General features: G+C 40.9%; 1 protein-coding gene across 1 annotated transcript; it reads right to left on the reverse strand.

The window, feature by feature from the left end:
• Positions 1 to 3,975: 3,975 nt before the first annotated feature.
• Positions 3,976 to 19,686, reverse strand: LOC311050679 (uncharacterized protein). The gene is made up of 7 exons (XM_084064763.1): positions 19,554 to 19,686; positions 17,311 to 17,440; positions 10,959 to 11,052; positions 8,036 to 8,166; positions 7,319 to 7,461; positions 5,384 to 5,584; positions 3,976 to 4,229 (listed from the first exon to the last, which is right to left on the reverse strand). The coding sequence occupies exons 1-7, from the start codon at positions 19,562 to 19,564 to the stop codon at positions 4,118 to 4,120; spliced, it is 822 nt and encodes a 273-aa protein (XP_083920889.1). The 5' UTR covers positions 19,565 to 19,686; the 3' UTR covers positions 3,976 to 4,117.
• Positions 19,687 to 21,368: the final 1,682 nt, after the last annotated feature.

The following is a 21,368-nucleotide window of genomic DNA, read 5'->3' on the forward strand; positions in this document are numbered from 1 at the left end:
GTAATTGATAGAAAATAAGTAATTTTTTGGGTGAACTACCCCTTTAAACTTGTAATCAGGAAAAAGATCGAGGTTGGGGTTAGAGTTAAGAGTTAGGATTAGACATTTAGAGGTTAAGTTTAGAGTTATGCCTGATTCATACATAGTTGCGCGTCGGTGTTGCACACCGAAAATAGCAGAGCTTGTAGATCTGCTATTTTCAGCTTTAAAGTTAGCGGTATAGAAATGGAAAATAATTGTAGAAATGGCATTCACAAAAATCCCCGTCCCAAGCTGTTGATGCCCTCTCAAGTATAGTAATATACAAATGTGTGTGTGCGCTTGCTCATGCGTGTGTGCGTGCATGTGTGTTTAGAGCGTCATATTATGTGTGGTTGTTTGTGTGCATACTTGCATGTACAGTAAGCGTGTCTGTTTACATGAGGTCTACGGGTCATTAAGCAGTCAGTCAGGGAAGGACACAGAAGGCTATTATGTGAGTCTGGATGCTAAATGTTTGATAAGCCAGCAAATAACGGATGTCCTGTTGACTCCTCTCATGTGTTACGCAATGACCCATGGTGCACTATAGAAACATAATGGGGGCTCAGGGACCTACGCCAGTGGCTCAGGAGGTAGAGCTATACTGCTTATGGGAATCAGAAAGTTCCCGGTTCGATCCCGAGACTTCCCCCCTGGGTTAATGTGGAACTGTCCTTGAGCAAGAGTAAGACACTGAACCCCTGACGATGAGCAGGTTGGTGCCTTGCGTGGTTATCCTCCGCCATCGGTGTGTTAATGTGTGTGTGTGTGAGTGTGTGTGTGTGTGTGTGTGTGTGTGTGTGTGTGTGTGTGATTGTATGTGTGAATGTAATGCACATTGTAAGGAGCTATATAAATGCACCATTTATCATTGAATGCCAACAACTAATAATCTATATAAAGCTGCCAAACAGTGCTTGACTATATGACTCGTCATGTTCAAATACTGTGCCAGTGGTGTGTTCTAGGTTTTTTCGGAGGGCATACTGTAATTATTCCCTCCCACACAGACGGCACGTACACGCACACATGTACACATGCGCATGGTCGCCGAATGGAATAACCCCTCTATTGTTAAGTAGTTAATGTGAATTACTTTGAAATTCCAATGGCCAACTGTTATTATCACCTCAAGACAATATTCACCACAAAATGATTTGGCAGTTCACACTATGTACAGTATATAGCGTAACACGGTAGAACGCACCACTGCACTGTGCAGTATGAATGTATGTGTAAATCATTCTACTTTTTTTTTTTTTACAAATTTCTTTATTACTTTTTTTGCAGACAATAAAAATTACGCTTCACCTGCGCGTTTCACCGTTTTAGCGCTCCTTCAGCAGCAGCTGCTTCTACATTTTGTCGCCTTTCGGCGATAGTTCTGTCTTCTTTCACTTTCTCCATGCCGTTTGGTGCCCCCCCCAAGGTTGGTGCCCTGTGCTTCAGCACTTAAAACACTTCCGTTAAGCTGGCACTGATAGTAAGGACAAAGAGGTCTGTCATTTTCTGACAAAAAAACTATTAAAACAAAACAACACAACAGAACAAAACAGTAAAAACAGTAACCAGATAAATGATTCTACATTTTATAAGCTATTCAGTTTCTAAACGCCCAAGTGGACACTTCCATTTGTACACTGGCTCCAAGGCCACAACAAAAAAGGGGAAACGACGCAGAGGTAATGCATAAGTTAAATAAGTGTTAAGTTTATTAACAAATGGTGAATGATTTAAGAAAACATCAAATTAAGTTTCCAAACTAAACCAAGCAGGGAAACATGCTGCCCACTTCGACTGAGGCTGAACAAAAGCAACATAACCAAAGGTGCTCTCCTGTGTGGTCACTCCAGCGGCCTGAGGAGGACTAGAGAAGCAAACTATTGAAGCACAGGTAATTTATAGTGCCTGAGGGGACAATGGCCAGGTGTCTCCCCTTCCACTGATCATCTCCGACTCCACCCTCCAAACCAGCACTGCAATAGAATCTGGTTAGGCCGTACTGACACACACACCCACACACACTGGCAAAGGCCCCAGTAGGCCGGTATACCTGTCTCTAGATACAGTATATATAACTCTTGCTGCCAGTTCCGGGCGTCTGATACAGTGCCCTGCCAACCTCATCCTTATCTCTCTCTGACCTTGCCCGTGATTCGTGGGAGGCCTCTGTAGCATTCTTGTATAGATGCCATCCAGGGCCTTTTCCTGCTGTATTGTGACAAGAGTAGCTACTGTACTAATGTTTCAGCCTGTGGCCTTCATCAATCTACTCATACTTGCACCATATGTCTTGAAGGCAGATTATAATTGACTGAACTTCATTTTGTGCAATACACCCACACATGATGCTGTGAATTCCAAAGCTGTGTAGTTTTGAGTCTTTACTGTGCCAGGCAGTGAAGTGTCAAGAACGTTCTGGTGGCTATATAGTTTTGTATTGTGTTGTAAACACAGGGAAAAGTTACTGATAGATCTGTTTTGTACCATTTTTCATTTGTATGTGCTTGTTCATGTTAGGTAGCCAGCCTGCCTCTTGTGTGTCAGTTGGTTGAACTTCCTGGGTCCCTCAGGCAGTGCCTGTAAACTTTGTTTTTGTTTGATGGCTCCTAGTACACCGGTAAGTCAACAATATTAAAATAGTAGGTTAACCTCGGAATTGTTTACAGTATTGAGGTCGCTGTGAACCTAGTTGCCAAGGAAACGAAGCAAGATGGGGACACAGACGACAGCTGCCGTGATGACGGCAGGCGTAAACCCACGCTATGTGTATAAAACTCTGTATCTCTGTTTAAACTTCAGAAGAATATTTCAGTCCGACAACTTTTTGATTGAATATAGAATATATTTTTATTGAGCATAATTGAGCATAAATATATGAAGCATAGTTTGGCGTCAGGGTCTGTATCTATTAATTCCCTGTAAGCATGAACATTTTAATAAATGTTACATGCCAAATTTCATTACAGGGAATGAATTAAGACCCCCCAGGGGAATCTAGAAACAGAGCCTGCAGGTGGATGCCGGGGAGGCGGTGGGATTGAGAAGCTTCATGGGCAGCAGCAGACAGACGAGGTAAGCGACAGACAGCAGATGAGACGGCAAGAGACAGCGCTGACAGCAGAGAGCAACAGCAGCACGACAGCACAGCACAGCCAGAGAGAGAAGCCGGAATGAACAGGTAGGTATGTTTAAATGACCGCCCAGATCAGGAGAAGAGTGCATGTGACTAGTCACCTGATCAGGTTGGCGCTCTGCCTTGAGTTGACGGCCTGAACTAGCTACGCAGGCTGCGCATCATGTCTGGAACCTCGCTCTAAGCCTTTCCGACGCGTGTAAGATCTCTCCTCTGGAATAAACCCAACTGTAAATTTTAATAATACGTTTCATCTGTTTATTGATGTAATTAATTCATATACTGACAGATAGGTATGGACCGGTATCTACTAGAGAAAAATAAAGCTATCAGTTACATATTATGGCTTTAATAAATACAAACAGCAACTGAGACACTTTTCATTATTGTCTATTTATTATCCAAAATGCCCAGATATACAAAAAACAACAACAATTGTATAAAAAGCATTGGACACATGACTTGTAGTTGAAGTACTACATGGCGTTGACCGTGGTTGCTTAGAGTTGCATGAATCATAAACAAATTGGTTCTCAAAGTGGGGTCCAGGGACCCCCAGGGGTCCTTGGGGAGGTTCCAGGGGGTCCCCAGCAAAATGCGTTAATAGCGTCACAATAATCTTAACCACTTTAACATTTTACACTTTGGCTATTCAAAAATAGCAGATCTACAAGCTCATAGCGCGGCACCGAGTGCCGCGCTATGATCTTGTAGAACTGCTATTTTTGAAAAATCGTGATAATTTATATATTTTTTAAAGCAAACATTTTAAACTCAAATCTTTGCTTCTGGGTGTCCCTGGAACACAATATTTTGGAGATGGGGGTCCGCGGCCAAATACATACAAAAATCATTTTGGGGGTCCCTGACATGAAAAAATGTGAGAATCCCTGTCATAAACTGTGGCTTCAGTAAGGACTGTAAACAGGAGCATGCAGCCTGTGTGTGCATGACAGAGGCTCACAGGATGTTGCATATCCTGAAGGATTGCAGTAAAGGGGGCGCCAGAGAGTCCTCTGGCAGCTTGGGGATTCCATCAAGGACCTGCAGCTTTGGCAAACAGGAGAAAACACTGGAGAGAGAGAGAGAGAGAGAGAGAGAGAGAGAGAGAGAGAGAGAGAGAGAGAGAGAGAGAGAGAGGGGGGGGGGGGGGGTGGCAGGGGATAAATGGTGAATTCAAACAGTAATATGACAGTCCTACATGACGTTGCTGTCCGGCAGAAACCAGCTAACTCCATTTTGATGCTTTTGCATTTTTTCCATAAATCAGGGCCATTGAACACCCTTTACGTCTGTGTGTTGGTACAAAAAATTTAACCAATGGAAAGTATTAAAAAGCTCTTCTGACAAAACCAGCTAACTCCATTGGATCCTCAGACTTTCTGCTAAGCCAGCTACGTCCACCAAAGGGGGGTGGAGTTAGCTGGTTTTGCTGACTCCAGGCTCCACCCCATTTTGACCTCCGACCTCATTGTGAGCTTGGAGGTCCATTCAGCTGTTCTTATCAATGATGAACAAAACCTCCTAACTCCACTTTTTGTTTTGTTTTTTTCATTTCCTGACAAATGGTTTCTGCCGGACAGCAGAGATAAGCATTCTTGACTGAGTCTGTATCACTTCCTCTTCTCCAGGCAGCTCTCTGTTTCCCCGTTCTCCAAAATCTCCCGTCTCTATACTAGTCTCTTTTTTCTGTTTTCTGTTATTGTGGGGGAAAGCTTTCGCTGAACATAGACGATCGTCAAGCTCACAATTAAGCTTGTGAGCTTTCTGTGAAAGCTTCCCCCACGATATGGACGCTGAGGTTTAAGTGGTTAAGTGGTTAAGTAAAACAATTACTTATTCCACCACTATCTGCCTGTCTGTCTCACCGACCGTCAGTGGTGGAAAGTAATTACGTACATGTACTCAAGAACTGTACTGGCCATTTGAAAATAGCCGATCTACAAGCTCACAATGCGTCGCATCGCGACGCATTGTGAGCTTGTAGATCTGATATTTTCAAAAGATTTTAACACATTTGAAAACTTGAAATGGGACATTCTACATAATGAGTACTTTTACTTTTGGTACTTTAAGTACATTTTGACGCCATTACTTCCGTTACTTCTACCCAAGTGCATTTTGAATTCCGGACTTTTGCTTGTAGCAGAGTATTTCTATGATGCAGTGTTGATACTTTTACTTCAGTAAAACATTTGAGCACTTTTTTCCCACCACTGCTCTCACCGTGCGCGGTAGTCCTGAGTGAAGGTGACGGGGTTCCTGGTCAGGTTGAGGGAGCGTAGCGGGGTGTTTCCCAGGGCCCCGCCCAGCCCCCCCAGGGAGCCAATGGCGTTCTCCGACAGACAGAGGTGCTCCACGGCGGGGAGCTTTGGCAGATGCCTCAGGCTCACCAGGCGGTTGCGGTGCAGGTTCAGCACTCTGCACCTGCTCCATGGAATCACATGTATAGGGGATTAACAGTTAATCCAACTCATCACTTATAAAGAACTAGTTCAAGTTAAAGGTAGGGTAAGGGATAGTTTTTTGTTTAAAGGTTAAAGCATTATATTCTGATAGTAATCATTGCTATAGAGTGTTTGTTCAGTAACAGGGGTCTCCCCGTCTCTCCAGCTCTTTAATAAACAGAAAAGGTTCAAAATTTCAGCCAATCAGGAGAGAGCACCCATTTATCAGTGTTCCAGTTCCTTATGTCTGCTCATTTCTTTGTGTCATCACTTCCAAATTCACTTGTTTATCATGTATCCTGACCATAGACTGTATAAATGAGATGGACAAACCCACTCCGCTGCTTTCTACAGACCGAAAATGAAGCCGATTGTTCCAAGACTGTAGGTCCGCCATCTTTCAATACGCGTCAGAATGAGACCAGACCATTATTGGTTGGGTAGCTTGTCAATCAAGAGCGGGGGGGCGGGGAATGAATGCTATTGGTTGTGTAGCTTGTCAATCAAATCATCCCGCCCCTCCTAGAGAAGAGCCTACTTTATCGTCAATTTTATAATAAATAGGACCATAATTTAGCAAAACGCATATCCTGATGATTGAAAGGAGACTTTAAACTAGCGACTGGAAGCATATAGAATTTATAACAATTTTTATTACAGTAAGAAAATCTAGTCTAAAGTTTGTCAAAAAACCCATTCACGCGTTAAAATAAATTCTTTCTGACACCGCAGGTCGGCGCAGGGTAAAACAGCGCCACTCTGGCCATTTTGTCGGCCTCATCGTAAATATCTAAGACTTGCCCCTTGATCCTGACTCTCTATCCTGATTGGATAAAATTTGTATCCCGACTGAAAATGTATTCTATGACATGGAGACTCCTGTTACTGAACACTCTATAGCAATGAGTAATATCAGAATATAGAGCTAATTAACACTTATTTTAACCAAAGAAAATCACTCATCCTACCTTTAATAAAACAATCAATCAATAATAAATATTCCTAACTTGGGCGGGGCATTATAAGCGAAAAGTCTCAAAATATTGGACAACGTTTCAAAAATAGTGAAAATAGCCGATCTACAAGCCCACAACGCGTTGTGATGTGATGACAAATCCTTTCGTTTATGTTTTTCCAGTCGTTCACATACAAAACATACTGAATTCATCAACAACCAAAAAAAGTCCTGACTGAAGCCTACATTTATTACATCTACCCTTTATATAAATGCACCATTTTAATTACCGACTCTTCAATTAATGAAAAGAAATGGATGGAATAATCGACCATAGTTGCTGCCCTAATCACATGTACAGTAAGGTTGGTGTTTCCTAATGGCAATGGTTTCTCTTACAGCAGTGTATAATCTAATGTTATCCAATATAATCCAATGTATTCTAATCAAATCTATCCCTTCTAAAATGCATTCTAATCTCCTCTAATTCAACCTAATCTCAAATCATATCATTGTTTTGTGCAGGTAGCATAGTACAATAGAATCACCGTTTTTGTGATATCATCACAGTACAGTAGTCGTCGGAGCACTAATAACCCGTTTCCAGCCAGGAATCGCACATCGGAGGTTATCCGCTCCTATGGATTTGTAGATTTTGGATTGTCAATGAACACACCCATGTTCCCACCCTATGAGTAGACCTTGACGCTTAGTGGGGGAGGGTGTGGTGCATTGTGGGCAGTGTAGTTCTTACAGTACCTTGGCAGGTATATAGAACTCAGGTTGGTGAGGGAGTTGTCAGCCATTTGTAGTTTCTCCACACGGATGAGTCGTCTGAGAATCCTGTGGAAGTTCTCCTGTTGGTAGGGATCACCAAGGTCCTGGAAGCTTAGATTCAACTCCTGGGAACAGAGGGAAAGAGACATTATGTTTAACTTTGTCCAATACTGAAGCCACAATCCATAACTGTTTTGTGTGAATAAAATGTTATTTTATTACAATCTAACTAACACAACTGCAGTGATTGGAGGTGGTCTCCCTGCTTTTCTGTTGAGAGGGACCACTACTGGTTGACCAGAGGTATTGCATGAAACTCAAATGGACATAACTCGCCGTCCCAAAACATGCTCTCCGTTATTTAGCTCAACAGTACCTGGGACCTGGGTTTGAATCCTGGTTAGAACATGAAAGTTACGGAATGCAGCTTTAAAGAACAACCTCCATACATCGCTGGTGTGTCCCTCTCTCTCTCTCTCTTTCATAATGGCCCCTAGTTTGCACTGTGTAAACACACACACACGCGCGCACACGCGCACGCACACACACACACACACACACGCGCACACGCGCACACACACACACACACACACACACACACACACACACACACACACACACACACACACACACACACACACACACACACACACACACACACACACACACACACACACACACACATTTGTGCTGACTCACCAAGCAGTTTTCCCAGTTCTCTTGCAGCCTCTCCTCCCATCTCTGTCCTTCCGCTGTCCTCCACCTCCTCCTGCCTGTCTCCAGCTCAGTGCCATCCCCCTCTCTGACAAACAGCTCATCCTCTGTTGGCCCTGCATGGCGGAGTACATCAGTCAGGAGGTAAACATGTTATCCTCACTGCCCTACAGTACAAAGCCCTAATGTGCACTATAACTACATGTTTTGGTAGAAATAGACTTATTCATCTCAGTGGTTCTCCAACGTTTTAATTTCAAGGACCCCCCCAGTTTATGCATTATAAACCCATTTAAGGCCTGAGGTTGCGATTCTACAAATGTCTTCTAAATCCTATAGCGGTTTTCTGAAAAACGTATGTTGTTTTATCAGTGGTTCTCAAACCTTTTCATGCAAGGACCCCCAAAATTAGGCCTATATGGATTTGGCCGCCGACCCCCATCTTGAAATATTTTGTAATAGGGACCCCCAGAAGCAAATATTTGAGTTAAAAAATCCCTTTAAAAATATTTATATATTCAAATATTTGCTCACATTTTCAAGATTTTTCAAAAATGGCAGATCTACAAGCTCATAGCTATGAGCTTGCAGATCTGCTATTTTTGAATAGCCAAAGTATAAAACAATGGTTTAAGTGGTTACACAGCGGTCTTCATGGGTTAAGGCGAAGGACCCCCATAACTCTGACACTGTCAGAGTGATGTAAGTGTCCATTTGGTTCCTAAATATCAATCATTTTCCTGGGGACCACCAGGAACCCCTTCAAAGGTCCCCGGACCCCACTTTGAGAACCACTGATTTATGTGGATCAAAGTTCAAATATATCCTATATCAAAATTGGCAAATGGGAGGACCAAGCCAACAGAACCGAGAGGGAGTAGTGAAGCGCTTAGTTTTGTTTCTCTCCTTGCTTTATTAACTGATTTTAACTTTTTTGAAAATGTTAAACCAATAAAGAGACTGGATCATTTGTTCCAGTACCTTTCTTTCAGGTGAATGATCTCACACATCAGTGTGTCTTTCATTTCCAAGTAGCTTGTGACTAGAGTCACTGCTTTCAGAATGATGTAGCTTTCAAGTAGTTCAGCTACTTTTTTCACTTGACAAAAGCTTCATCCATACATTTTCAGTGGCACATCAACAGGGAAGAGTACAATATGAGTTTTGAGTGCAGTTCGTCCATTACATGCCATCTCCCTCAATTTGTAGCTACCATTTTTTTGTTTTGAGTGGACTCCAATCACCCAATAGCGTCCATATTTCTGAGTTGTGTTCTCCATGTACATCCATGAGCTTTTAAACAGTCGTATGTTTCATTCAATCACTCAAGAGCGTCCCGGGCTGAATGTCATGATGATGTGACTCAACAGATTGCTGATGAAACGCATCATAAGAGCCTGTGTCCCTATTCAGCCATGTACTCGGGTATAAACAAAAAGCAAAAACATTTCCATACAAACACGGAAACACTTTCATCATGCCAGCTTGGCTCCACTATACTCTTCTCACAAAGACCCTTTCATGCCAGGGTCTGGTGCACAGGACACATTGAAATGCCTACTTCCTATTTTTTCAAATCCAAAATCAAAGCCTGTGCAGTATAAAGGTATAAAGTATAAAGGTCTGGCACAGATATTATCTTCTCAAACATCAAAATGCGTAAATGCAGTATGAAGCAGTACGTCACCAAAATGGACATAATATGTCCATTATCATCCTATATGACTTATAGCACATAACAATGGGCATCACGTTGTACTATAGCACAATGGCCGAGTTTTGGTTATTAACGGATATGAAGAACGTTCAAAATGGTCATCCTGTACAACCAACCATCCAAGATTATTATAATTTCTTTGGAATATGGAATGTGTTCCTGGGCCACAAGACAACTCCCCACGGGCTGAATTTGGCCCACCAGTTGAATATCACTACTATAGAATGACCAAGTTCCGTCAGGAGGACAACCTTCAAAGCGAACTGCTGGACAGATACAGGGTTGGAATTTCCCTGTGTGGAGACCGGGTCATTAAACCAACTGCCGGGGCTAAACAGAAGACAAAATACTTCAACCAATACAGATGCCAGAATTTTGGCGACCCCGGGAAAGCTAGATGTAAGAAAATCATTGACAATGAAGTTCAGAAGAGTGAGAATCGGTTTAGAAAAGCCTACATTATACCACAAGAAAGTAGACACTTGTTATAAAGTGCTGCAGATGCTCGCAGAAGACACTGAAAACAGTGGGGGGATGGATGACGATAAAGACTGATCTGCTGTTTGCTGAGCACCCACACAGAGGAAGTTCACCTGCTCCAGCTTTTGATTATTATTTGATTATCATTATCTCATGACACGTTGCCAGTCGGGACCTGAGTAAACACTCCATGTTCACTCAGTTAACTCAGGTTATAATAATCCACATGCCAGATCATTAAAAGTGGATACGGTATTTCTCAGTTGACAAATATTCACTTGATTTTGATCCATGGTAGTTAATAATCAGTTGGGCATTGTTCTTGCCAAGCCTTTTCCTCAAAAACAAAGCCATCTTTTTCTTCTTATGAGCCGATACTGTTCTGGTCTGTCTTGATAGTTTGTGTTTTGTGTGTTTCACTATGCTCTTGAGAAGTGTGTGAGAATGTAGGATGAATGTTAATCCTAAGGGAAGTTGAAATTCTTCAATAGAGATATTGTTACTAAAAAGAAGGAAAAAAAAGGCCTGACATATACAGAGATCACTATATATGGGCATATCAGTCAGATCAGCAGTGTGAGATAGGTGCGAACATAGCGGCCCGAACCTCTAGTATAATATAACCTGCATTACATACAGTATACAGTATAAGGATAACCCATTGTGAGCTTGTAGATCGGCCATTTTAGGCGAATGTTTGCACTCCCTGACCTTCTCTGACCCTGGGGCAGGTCAGCTGGTCTCCAGTGACGTCGCTGTGCTCCAGACGATGCCAGGAGAAGAACCGGAAGCGGCTGGAGGGCAACTAGCGGAGACGAGATGACAGAGAGGAGGGAAGACAAAATGTAATAGTGTGCTACAGCTTCCCTGTGGAATAACAAATGCATGAATACATACAACATATAAAATACATTCTGTATTCTGTTTTTAGCATGAAACATTGATAAAGCTGATGATGATGATGTTAAATCATACTTTTTTATGATGACTTCAAAATGTTGGTTAATGAAGGAGAAATGAATACTTTTGATAGCATTGCTGCTTGCCACTTGTTGACATCAGCATGTACACCCATTTGACAGTAGAAATGCTGATGTGACAAAGATGGTTGAACAAAGCTGGTAATCATGAATTCTGGGTGAATTTCATTGAGGTGTTACTGTGTACCAGCAGTAGGCCTATAAGAAGTTAGGAACCCCTAAATGAAGCATATTGTAGTATAGCTCCAGCTATGTTTACTAATGCGGTCCATTAGCTACAATAGACATTAGACAACCTTAGTCAGCGGTTTCTAATCAGCTGATTGTGGTTACCTAACTCTGTGTGGACACTAAATAGCCTCACTGCAACTAACCTATGTATACACCCTACCTCACTTTCTTTCTTTAGAGAAGTGCTACACTTCATGTCGTTACGTCTTTGCGGTCACCAAATACACTACACCGTAAATATTGACTATGTCCCTTTAGGGCCTAAAGGGACATAGTCTTGAAAATAAATCAAATGGGCTTGGTATGTACTGTATGTCCAAAACTGTTACTTTTCAGGAAATGGATCCAATGGGGCTATAATTTAGTCTTGTTAATAATTTTCATTGGTTAAAATGTTGTTGTCTTTTTCTTAACCAATTTCATGAATTTATAAAACCCACACTTTTAACCACTGGCGTCCGGCTATTTGGGCCATGTCATTGCAAGTTGAAAATGTTCAAATATTTTCAAAAACCTTTCAAAAATAGCAAATCTCTCATAGCGCTATTTTCACTACTTTTGCAAGACACTGTCATACGACGGAGTATAAAATAGGCCATTAATTTATGAAAAAGCATAAAAAGATACAAGGATTCTGCGCGACAGCAACATTATGTTATTTTAAAGCATATACAGTATTATCACTCTACTGTACATTCTACACGCCTCACCCTCTTATTCTTCCCTCTCCCTCTCGTTCCCTCCCCCTCTCTCTCTTTCTCTCTTTCTCTCTCTGCCTCACCCCTCTTATATATAGTACTTTTACTTTTACTCCACTACATCTCAGAGGCAAATATTATACTTTTACTTTACACGATAATTATTTAAAAACTTTAGATACTATTTACTTTGTAGAGTTTGATTATTATTATTTTTTAAAACACTTCAGCCCTATATACATTTTGGCCATTTGAAAATAGCAGATCTGATGCGATGCATTGTGAGCTTGTAGATCTGCTATTTTGAAAATATTTTTTATACATTTTACACATTTGAAAACTTGTGAAATGGGACCTTCTGCATAATGAGTACTTTTTACTTTTGGTACTTTAAGTACATTTTGGTACCAATACTTTTACTCAAGTACATTTTGAATTCCAGACTTTTACTTGTAACAGAGTATTTCTACATTGCAGTATTGATACTTTTAATTAAACAAAGAATGTGAGTACTTTTTCCACCACTGCTCCTGAGCCCCCTCAGTCAGCCCTGTCCCCCTCTCTCTTACATGGTGACTGTAACCCTATACCTCTCGCCATACCCGTGACCCCACTCCAGCTGACCCCTGCTATAGCCGTATACTGACCTCTGTAGTGGACACTGTTACTATAAGAGACTGCAGGCACGTGCACACACACACACACAACCTACTTGTAACAGAGTATATACTTCTACAATGCAGTATTGATACTTTTGCTTATAACTAAAACATTTGAGTACTTTTTCCACCACTTTGGGAACCACTGGTGGTCCACAGCATGGAAATACTTTCTATTTGTATCCCTCTTTTCTCACACTTACTTAGTCGTTATGCCAATTCATTGCACACATTTCTGTACCGCCATTGTACCCTATATAGGCTCGTGCCAGCGAGGAGCCCCCATCAGGAGGACAGTACAGTAGCAACCTCTTTCAACTTCTCAACTTTTCCCGGGTGGAATTACAGACTCTCTGTAGCGTTGGATGATTGTGGGAGAGATACAGTAGTCATGGGTTTGAGAGACTCTACATTTAAGCCAGCACCCACTGTGCTTATAGTTAACCCATTAAGACCTGAGGCGATTCTTAGAAATGTTCTAAATCTTGACACTTTTTTGAAAACAAATCTTTATGTAGCACTGGCCCTTTAAGGAAAGTGCATAAAGAGGGGTGGCCAGGTTTGTGGCCTCCTGTCTAGCTAGAAGCCTGGTTTGAGTGTTTGTGAGAGAGACCTGGAGGCATGAGGGGTACAGACTAATTCTCGGTAAGACAATCTGAAACAAATGACAAGGTTTTTATAACTCATTGTAACAATAGTATATGTATAAGAGTTTAGATAGGCTGACAATATTAGGCCTGTTGTTAATTATACTAATATATATCTGTACTTCCAGAAGCCTCCAGGTCCTTTGAGTAGCAGTACTCTGTGGCTGTGCAGGCCTTTATCAATTGGAGCCATGAGCATACATTGACTATTTGGGTATGTTTGTTATTTTTCTGTATTTTGTCATCTTGCTATAGGAGCCTAATGAAGTGATGAATTGTTGGAGGGTCGGTCTAATGATTTATTATTTGATTTTTGTAGGAGCTGAACTGTAAATCACTGTTTTTCCCACCGTGCCATATATATATATATATATATATATATATATATATATATATTTAATAAAAAATAAAAATAAAAAAAATAATACTATTTAGACTGAGTGCAATAGGGTTGACTGAGGACAGAGCTATACTGGGCCATTAACTAGCATTGCATGACTTTGGTTTTGGTTTTGCTTATTTGTAGTTTGTTTTGATTTGCTTATTTGCTTTTGGTTACTTATTTACTTTATTTTCTTTTGGTTTTGCATTATTTGGATTTTATTTGTTTAATTTCTGTATATTTACTTTAGAGGCCCCGAAGCCCTTACCCTTATTGCCCCCTTTGCCTCTTGAGTTCAGTCCCTTTTTGCAGAACTCTAACACTAACCGCTTTCTTCCGTTCTGTATTTTAACCTGACTATTTTTATAACAACTGTTGAATAAACTTGACACATTTGATACATCAGCCTCTGGTTCTGTTGATTCTGAACCCGTACCTTCCTGGGGAACCTTACCTTGTTCAGTCCTATATATCTATACATATACAGTATATGGTTAATGTGTTTAAAGGATCCCTCACTCCTATATGTGTGGGTGGCGTAGTCATTGCACTGGTACGATTGCCTTATTTATAGCTGATGTTTTATGACTGTACTGTGTTTTATTTTTGTACTTTTATATGTTTTTATGTGTCTTGTTGTTTTTATTGGACCTTGTGTCTGCTAAATAAAGTTGATTGATTGATTGATTGCTTTTCCTAGCTCTGCTACATTTAAAAAAAGTTTTCACGATTTTTCAAAAATAGCGGATCTACAAGCTCGTAGCGCGGCACTCGGTGCCGCGCTATGAGCTTGTATATCTGCTATTTTTGAATAGCCAAAGAAATCTAAAGTGACACAGATGCGTTCCAGGTCTTTTAATCGGTTAATCCCTCACTAAGAGGGTGAGAGTGGGCAGAAATATGAGTATCTGGATGTTAGAGATAACAAATGGAAAGGGACGTCAATCATATTTCTAGAACAGTTCAAACAGGAGGGACAAAGAGGCTGGAGGGTTTGATGGAACCATCAATACCCATATTGGTTCAATGTAAACAGCAAGTACAATGTTCCATTTTGGTGGATGTTGTTATAGTGCCTTACAGTACCATGCATTTTCAGTATGCACTAGAGCTGAACCGATCGATAAACAGTAAACAAATAAATACACTTTTTGTAACCTCAGTTTAGTTATCTATCAAATAAAAAACACACCCTGTGTTAAGGAAGCGGTGCCTTTGATGAGTGGCCTCCTGGTGGCGCTATAATAGGGCGGGGCGGGGCTTCAGCAATTAATGCGCGTCCCTATTGGTGGTGTAAGTCCACATACCAAATTTGGACTTGGTGGCATGCTGCAAACTGGAGTTATAGCTGTTTAAAGCCAGTGGCCTCCTGGTGGCGCTATAATAGGGCGGGGCGGGGTTTCAGCAATCAATGCTCGTCCCAATTGGTGGTGTAAGTCCACATACCAAATGTGGACTTGCTGGCATGCTGCGAACTGGAGTTATAGCTGTTTAAAGCCCGTGCTCAAACGGACATCCGGGCTCAAACGGACATAACGGACAAACGGACATACGGACGGACATAGTCAAGTGTAGAGCGGCTGGCACCGCTAAAAAACAAAACAAAAAGTGTCGTAACTTCACCATGAAAACGTGTGGTCTTTGTTCCATGTTATTGAAACGAGGAGCTGTTTATGACTGCTAGCTAAGCCTATAGGGCTGAGATAACCTTACCTTCATAGTATTTGTAATACTAATATAATTCAACAATGCAATTCAGCAATGGGCCAGGCATTTTGAGGAGGAAAATTAAGGAGGTAGAAGAGGATCATGCAGGAGGAAAAGAAAAACTAGTAAGAGGAGGAAGGCAAAGAGAAGTACAGGTGGATCGATCAGCATTACTACCGTATGTGGATACAAAATTTCATAAACCTTGAAGTCATGAAATCAGTTTTACTTTAGTAAAACATTTGAGTACTTTTCCCACCACTGCTTGCAACTACTTGCAACCATTATACCCATGGCAGTTAAGGAGTTGCACTGGTGTGGACTGGCCTCAAAACTGTTTTGTTGCAAGGAGTTGCGACTAGTTGCATTGGTGCGGTTTGGCCTTTAGACGCACACACATCCTCAGAAGGAAGCAATGTGGGGAGGAAATTATTTCTCTGCACTGACTTGCTCTGAGTGAGCACACAGGGAGCAGATGGAGGTTATAGCGTCTTGTTCAGGGCACTTTACTCGACACAAAGCCTGCAAGTACCAAGGCTCCAAGAACAGTCTGAAAGTTCCACCACTGCCTCCGGCCCTAACAAAGCCATACTGCTGGTGGACAGGCATGCACGCAGCACTGAGCTATGAGCTATGCAGCAGCAGATGTTATGGGTAGATGAGAGATTAGGAGGGTGAAGTGAAAAGCTTATTTCGTTGAATTACATTTTTTATCTTTTCAGTCTTTACTCAGGCAGTCAGGGTGAAAACTCTTACTGGAATGATGCTCTATACTGAAAGACAAAATGCCTGAGCGGAGAGAGAGTCATTAGCGAGAGGTGGGTGAGTTGATTGGAAGATTGAAAGGATGAACAGAAGGTTGAACACAGTAGGATGGAGGGCAGACAGAAAATGTTAGGCTTAACCACTTTCAAACCAGGTGAAGATTATCAAACATTTTCATAAATGTTCTAAAAAAGCAGATCTGTAAGCTCACAGCGTGGCTATTTTAGCTATTCGTTGTACAACGAAATATAGGCCTTATGTGGTTAACCCATTAAGACCGGGAACGCATCTGTGTCATTTTAAAGGGTCTACACCATGAATTAAAAAAAATAAAATAATATTTAATATCATATTGTTTATGTCCCTCAAACGTTTTTCAAAAGGTTTGAGCCTAAATCAAGCCTCAGATATACTCATTCCAATTAAAATCGTGGACAAACATTTGTAACTCAAATATTTGCTTCTGGGGATTCTACAAATGTCTTCAAAATAAAAAACAGTTTTCTGAAAAACGTATGTTGCTGCATATCGGTGGTGCTCAAACCTTTTCATGTCAAGAACCCCCCAAAATGATATATATTTGGCCGCTGACCCCCATCTCAAAATATTTTGTTCCAGGGACCCCCAGAAGCAAAGATTTTAGTTACAAATGTTCCCTTTAAAAAAAAATATATATGTATTCAAATATTTGCACAGTTCAAGATTAAAAAAATAAATAGCTGAGCTACAAGCTCATAGCGCGGCACTCGGTGCCACGCTATGAGCTTGTATATCTGCTATTTTTGAATAACCCAAATTACAAAATATGGATAAAGTGGTTACACAGATGCACTCCCGGTTTGATTGAGTTTATTGAGCTATAAGAGACAGGAGGAGGAGGATAGGATGATGAAAAGAGGAAGGGTGCAGGTAGGAGGTATGAGGGGGTAACTTGGAGGGTTGAAGGGTACAGAGGGGGTATATAGAGAACATGTACTGTATGCAGAACACTCACAGGTGTAGTGACTACTCCAGAGTCAGGACTGTGGTCCACAGAGAGGGGTGTGTGTGTGACGCTGAGGTCAGAGTACTGGGAGGAGTGGGATTTGGGAAAACTGCCACTGCTTGTATTCACACCTGATGAGCTGAGAGAGAGAGAGAGAGAGAGAGAGAGAGAGAGAGAGAGAGAGAGAGAGAGAGAGAGAGAGAGAGAGAGACATAACTATGGTCAATAACAGCTAGGGCTGTCACGATTACACATTTAAGTTCACGATTAATTGTCACTCAAATAATTGCTATTAACGATTTAATTGTGTGTTTGGCATTGAATATTGGAACATAATATGACTAAAACATAGAAGCCTTTAAGGCTTCGTAATCAAAAATTGCACAGGGCAGATAAAAATAACTTAAATACTGTATACAAAGAAATTATTGACATATTTGATAATTTTGTACATGTAAAATAGCTGATCTACAAGCATGCATGTACAGTAGATCTGCTATTTCTGATTTTTTCATATATTAGAAAATGGAATGGAAACGATTGGAAATGGAAACGATTATGACGGTTATCTGAAATAATTGCCATTATCTCAAATAATTGATCAGATGATTATGTAATAATTGTGACAGGCCTAATAACAGCATCCCCTTTAGTTGCTGTTGGGGGATTTGCCACAGTACATTTGCACATATAGGTGTAATTTGTCCTCTGATGTATACCCAGCCTAACTATCAGGTGCAGTGAATGCCATTAATACGGCACCCAGGGAGCTGTCATAGGGGTTAAGTGTCTTTCTTGCTCAGGGACACTTCGACACATAAACCAGTTGAGCCCAGGTTTGAACCGATGACCGTGGGATTCCCACACAGGAACATAGAGGTGTTTGCTGTTCATTTCACTCAGCTATCACAGTCTACCAACTTTAATGTAATGCAAGACCAGGAAAACAACAACATTTAAAGGCTAACTAGGTAACTTTGAGCCTAAATTTAAAATATATATATATTGAATGTTTTCCCTCTTATCAGCCACTATGTAATTATGCTGGGGTGTTTTCCTGCAGAAAGGCACATCGATCCCTTTGAACGTCAAAAGGGTTGTGCACTGAGTTGATTGATTCGGCCATGAAAGTGTGAAACTCGTTCTGTGCATCAAAGACAGCAATGACTTTGATACCTGTCAGAGAGGGGGGAGGGGGAGTGTGTGTGTGTATACACACAGATCTGCGATCTTACCTAGTATACCTTTAAGCTATATTATGATAACAAAATCAGTCTCATGTCACAATGCCAATATTCATTTTTGATATATCGCCCAGCTCTACAATGGGTCAAACTAAACAGTTTACATCTTAACTCAAGCCACGTTGTTGTTTTTTTTGTCGCCCAAACCCTATAGGTTCTAACAAGGGCTGCAACTATTGATTATCTTCTTAGCGATTATTGTATTGATTACTTTTTCGATTAATTGAATAATTGAGAAGCGTGGTTTTTGTTTATGTATCTGCAGTATCAACAAATCGATTAACTACTCATCTCAAGCATTAATTTACTTGAAACCTTTTACCTTGCAATGACATGTAATTGCCCAAAATAGGGATCGATTATTCATCAATTATTTTATTAAAGGATCGATTATTGATTATTGTTTTTTTTTTTGGTCATCTATCTAATCGATTAGTTCAATTAAGTGTTGCACCCGTATACTTCTAACGGCCCTCTCCTTCGTGGGGAGCTGTACACAGCGTCCTGGCTGTAACGGAACTCCTGGCAGGCTGGCACACATCCGCTGCGTGTGCTGCCTGAAACCCTGTGCGTCAGTCTAACCCAGTGGTTATAGGGTTACGCTGAACTCTGCCTGCCGCGCTGGACTAGGGCCCCGTCGTCATAACAGCACACAGGACACCTGAGCAGGTGCCATTAAGACTATAATAGCCACCTGTATAGAAAGCCAGGGAAGCTGGTCGCTGATGCTTCTATAATTCATATCGCCTCAGCTTGTTCTTCAATGGCTTTTACACAAAATGTGTTTGTCATGATCGAGATCCTGGGTTTTAGAATTCCCTCTGACCCAGTGTTTTCTTTCCTCTTGGGGCTTGAAAAAGCTACATTAAAACTGCTTAACTAGGCCTAAATCTGAACAAGATTCATGAACTGAAGCAAACTAGCAGACATGCTTCTTAAACTGAACATCTAGCAAATATATATAGCCTAAGGAAATTTTAGAAATTATTAGAATTTTTTGGGGCTTACCTTTCTGACATGTCCCAACGTTATGGTGAATTCTCTTGGCCCTTAACGCATGCTGGAAGGCTCGGACTAGCCCTGCAGCTGAACGGGGACCCATGGGGGCCGACGTCCGTGTTAATATTGTCCAGGAAAGACTCCTCCTGTCTGCTGAGCTGCCTCTCGGAGACTGACTGACGTTATTGGCTGCATCTGGAGCGGCTCTTCCAAAGCCACGTTGGCAGGTCACCGGGGGCAGCAGGTGCTGCCTGCTCGTTGCTAGGCAACAGGGTGTTCAGGTGTGTCACCGGCCGTGTTGTGTTGTGGTGAGGTGGCGCAGTGTGCAGGGGGAAGAGAGCGTGACAGGCAGGGGTGGACAGTAACAAAGTACATTTACTTGAGTACCGTACTTAAGTACATTTTATTATTTAACAGCAGTATTTGTTTTTTTTTTTACTTTCCCTCCGCTACATTTCAATTGGAAATATTGTACTCCACTAGGAAGAGACTCTTGTGACCCAAACTTAAAAAAATACAGTACATACATACATATATATATATATATATATATATATATATGAATAAATCCCTTAAAAGCCCTATTTCAAATATAGTGAATATAGCCAATCTACAAGCTCACAAGGTGTCACACCACTATACAGTAAGTTGTGAACTTGTAGATCTGCTGTTCTCAATACTTTGGAGAATACAAAAAAGAAAAATACATAATAATAATAATATTAATAATAATAATAATTGAAGAAAAGAAGATAATAGAAGAAAGTGTAACAGCATTCACAGTGGTTTCTGAGCGGAGCAGAGGAGACATAATAAATGGCACAGCTGTCGCAGCAGCTGCTGAAAATCATGTAAATGTATTACAGAACCTTCTAAACCTACTGGCTGATTAAGCAACAGTATGGGCTGCTGGCTGCATGTTCAGACCAATGCAACATCAGAGAAAACCATACTCATATCAGAAAGCAAATACCGATAAGTAGCCTACATTTTGTTGCTGTTGGGCAGAAACCTCTTATCTCCATATTTTAACTTTTTGTGTTTTTTCGTAAATTAACGCCCTACTTGATCATACTACAGCATCACACAAAATCATCAATAGTAGCAGATCTACAAGCCCGAAACACGTATTTTGAGCTAGTGGATCTGCTACTTTTGATGCTTGAGGCAAATATTGTACATTTTACTCCACTACAATTATTGCAGATCAGATTATCCACTTAAAGGTATAGGGTCATACTTCTATATTCTGATAGTAATCATTGGTATAGAGTCTTTTCAGTAACATGGTCCTCCCTGTTGTCTCTGCAGACAAAAAATGCATTTTCAGGTGATTTTATCCAATCAGGAGTGAGAACTCATACAGCACACAGGATAAACAAGTGAAATTGGAAGTGATGACACAAAGAAATGAGCAGACACAATTGAAGCTGGAACACTTATCAAAATGAAGCTGATAAATGATTGGACAAAATGAGTAACCCACCTGGTATTTTGTGTTCATTAAGAGCTGGAGAGACAGGGAGACTCCTGTTACTGAAGAAACATTAGCATGAATAGGAGCAAATAAATATCACTTTCTTTTGCATTCAAGTGGCTTCGCAACCTCTCCTCGTGATTTATCTGACAGTTCTCACACAATGTTACAACCAAGCTACTGCAGTGGTGGAAGAAGTCCTTGAGCCAAAGTACAGATACTAGTCAAATTACTCAACTGCAAGTGAAAATGCCATGTCATATTTGTACTTGAGTTAAAGTACATGCTTTTAAAAATATGAAATATAATATTTTTTTAAAATGTCAGAAATGTGCAAGCTCAATATG

The sequence above is a fragment of the Gymnoscopelus microlampas genome (assembly GCF_963454915.1).
Source record: "Gymnoscopelus microlampas genome assembly, chromosome: 8".
Classification (NCBI taxonomy): Eukaryota; Metazoa; Chordata; class Actinopteri; order Myctophiformes; family Myctophidae; genus Gymnoscopelus; species Gymnoscopelus microlampas.

What these genes read in the sequence shown, in the direction of transcription:
- LOC311050679 (XM_084064763.1), bottom strand. An exon ending in CTGGAGTAGTCACTACACCT is followed by an intron (nt 11,053 to 17,310) that starts GTGAGTGTTCTG and finishes CGTCTCCGCTAG; the next exon opens with TTGCCCTCCAGCCGCTTCCG. An exon ending in CTGCCCCAGGGTCAGAGAAG is followed by an intron (nt 8,167 to 10,958) that starts GTCAGGGAGTGC and finishes TCCGCCATGCAG; the next exon opens with GGCCAACAGAGGATGAGCTG.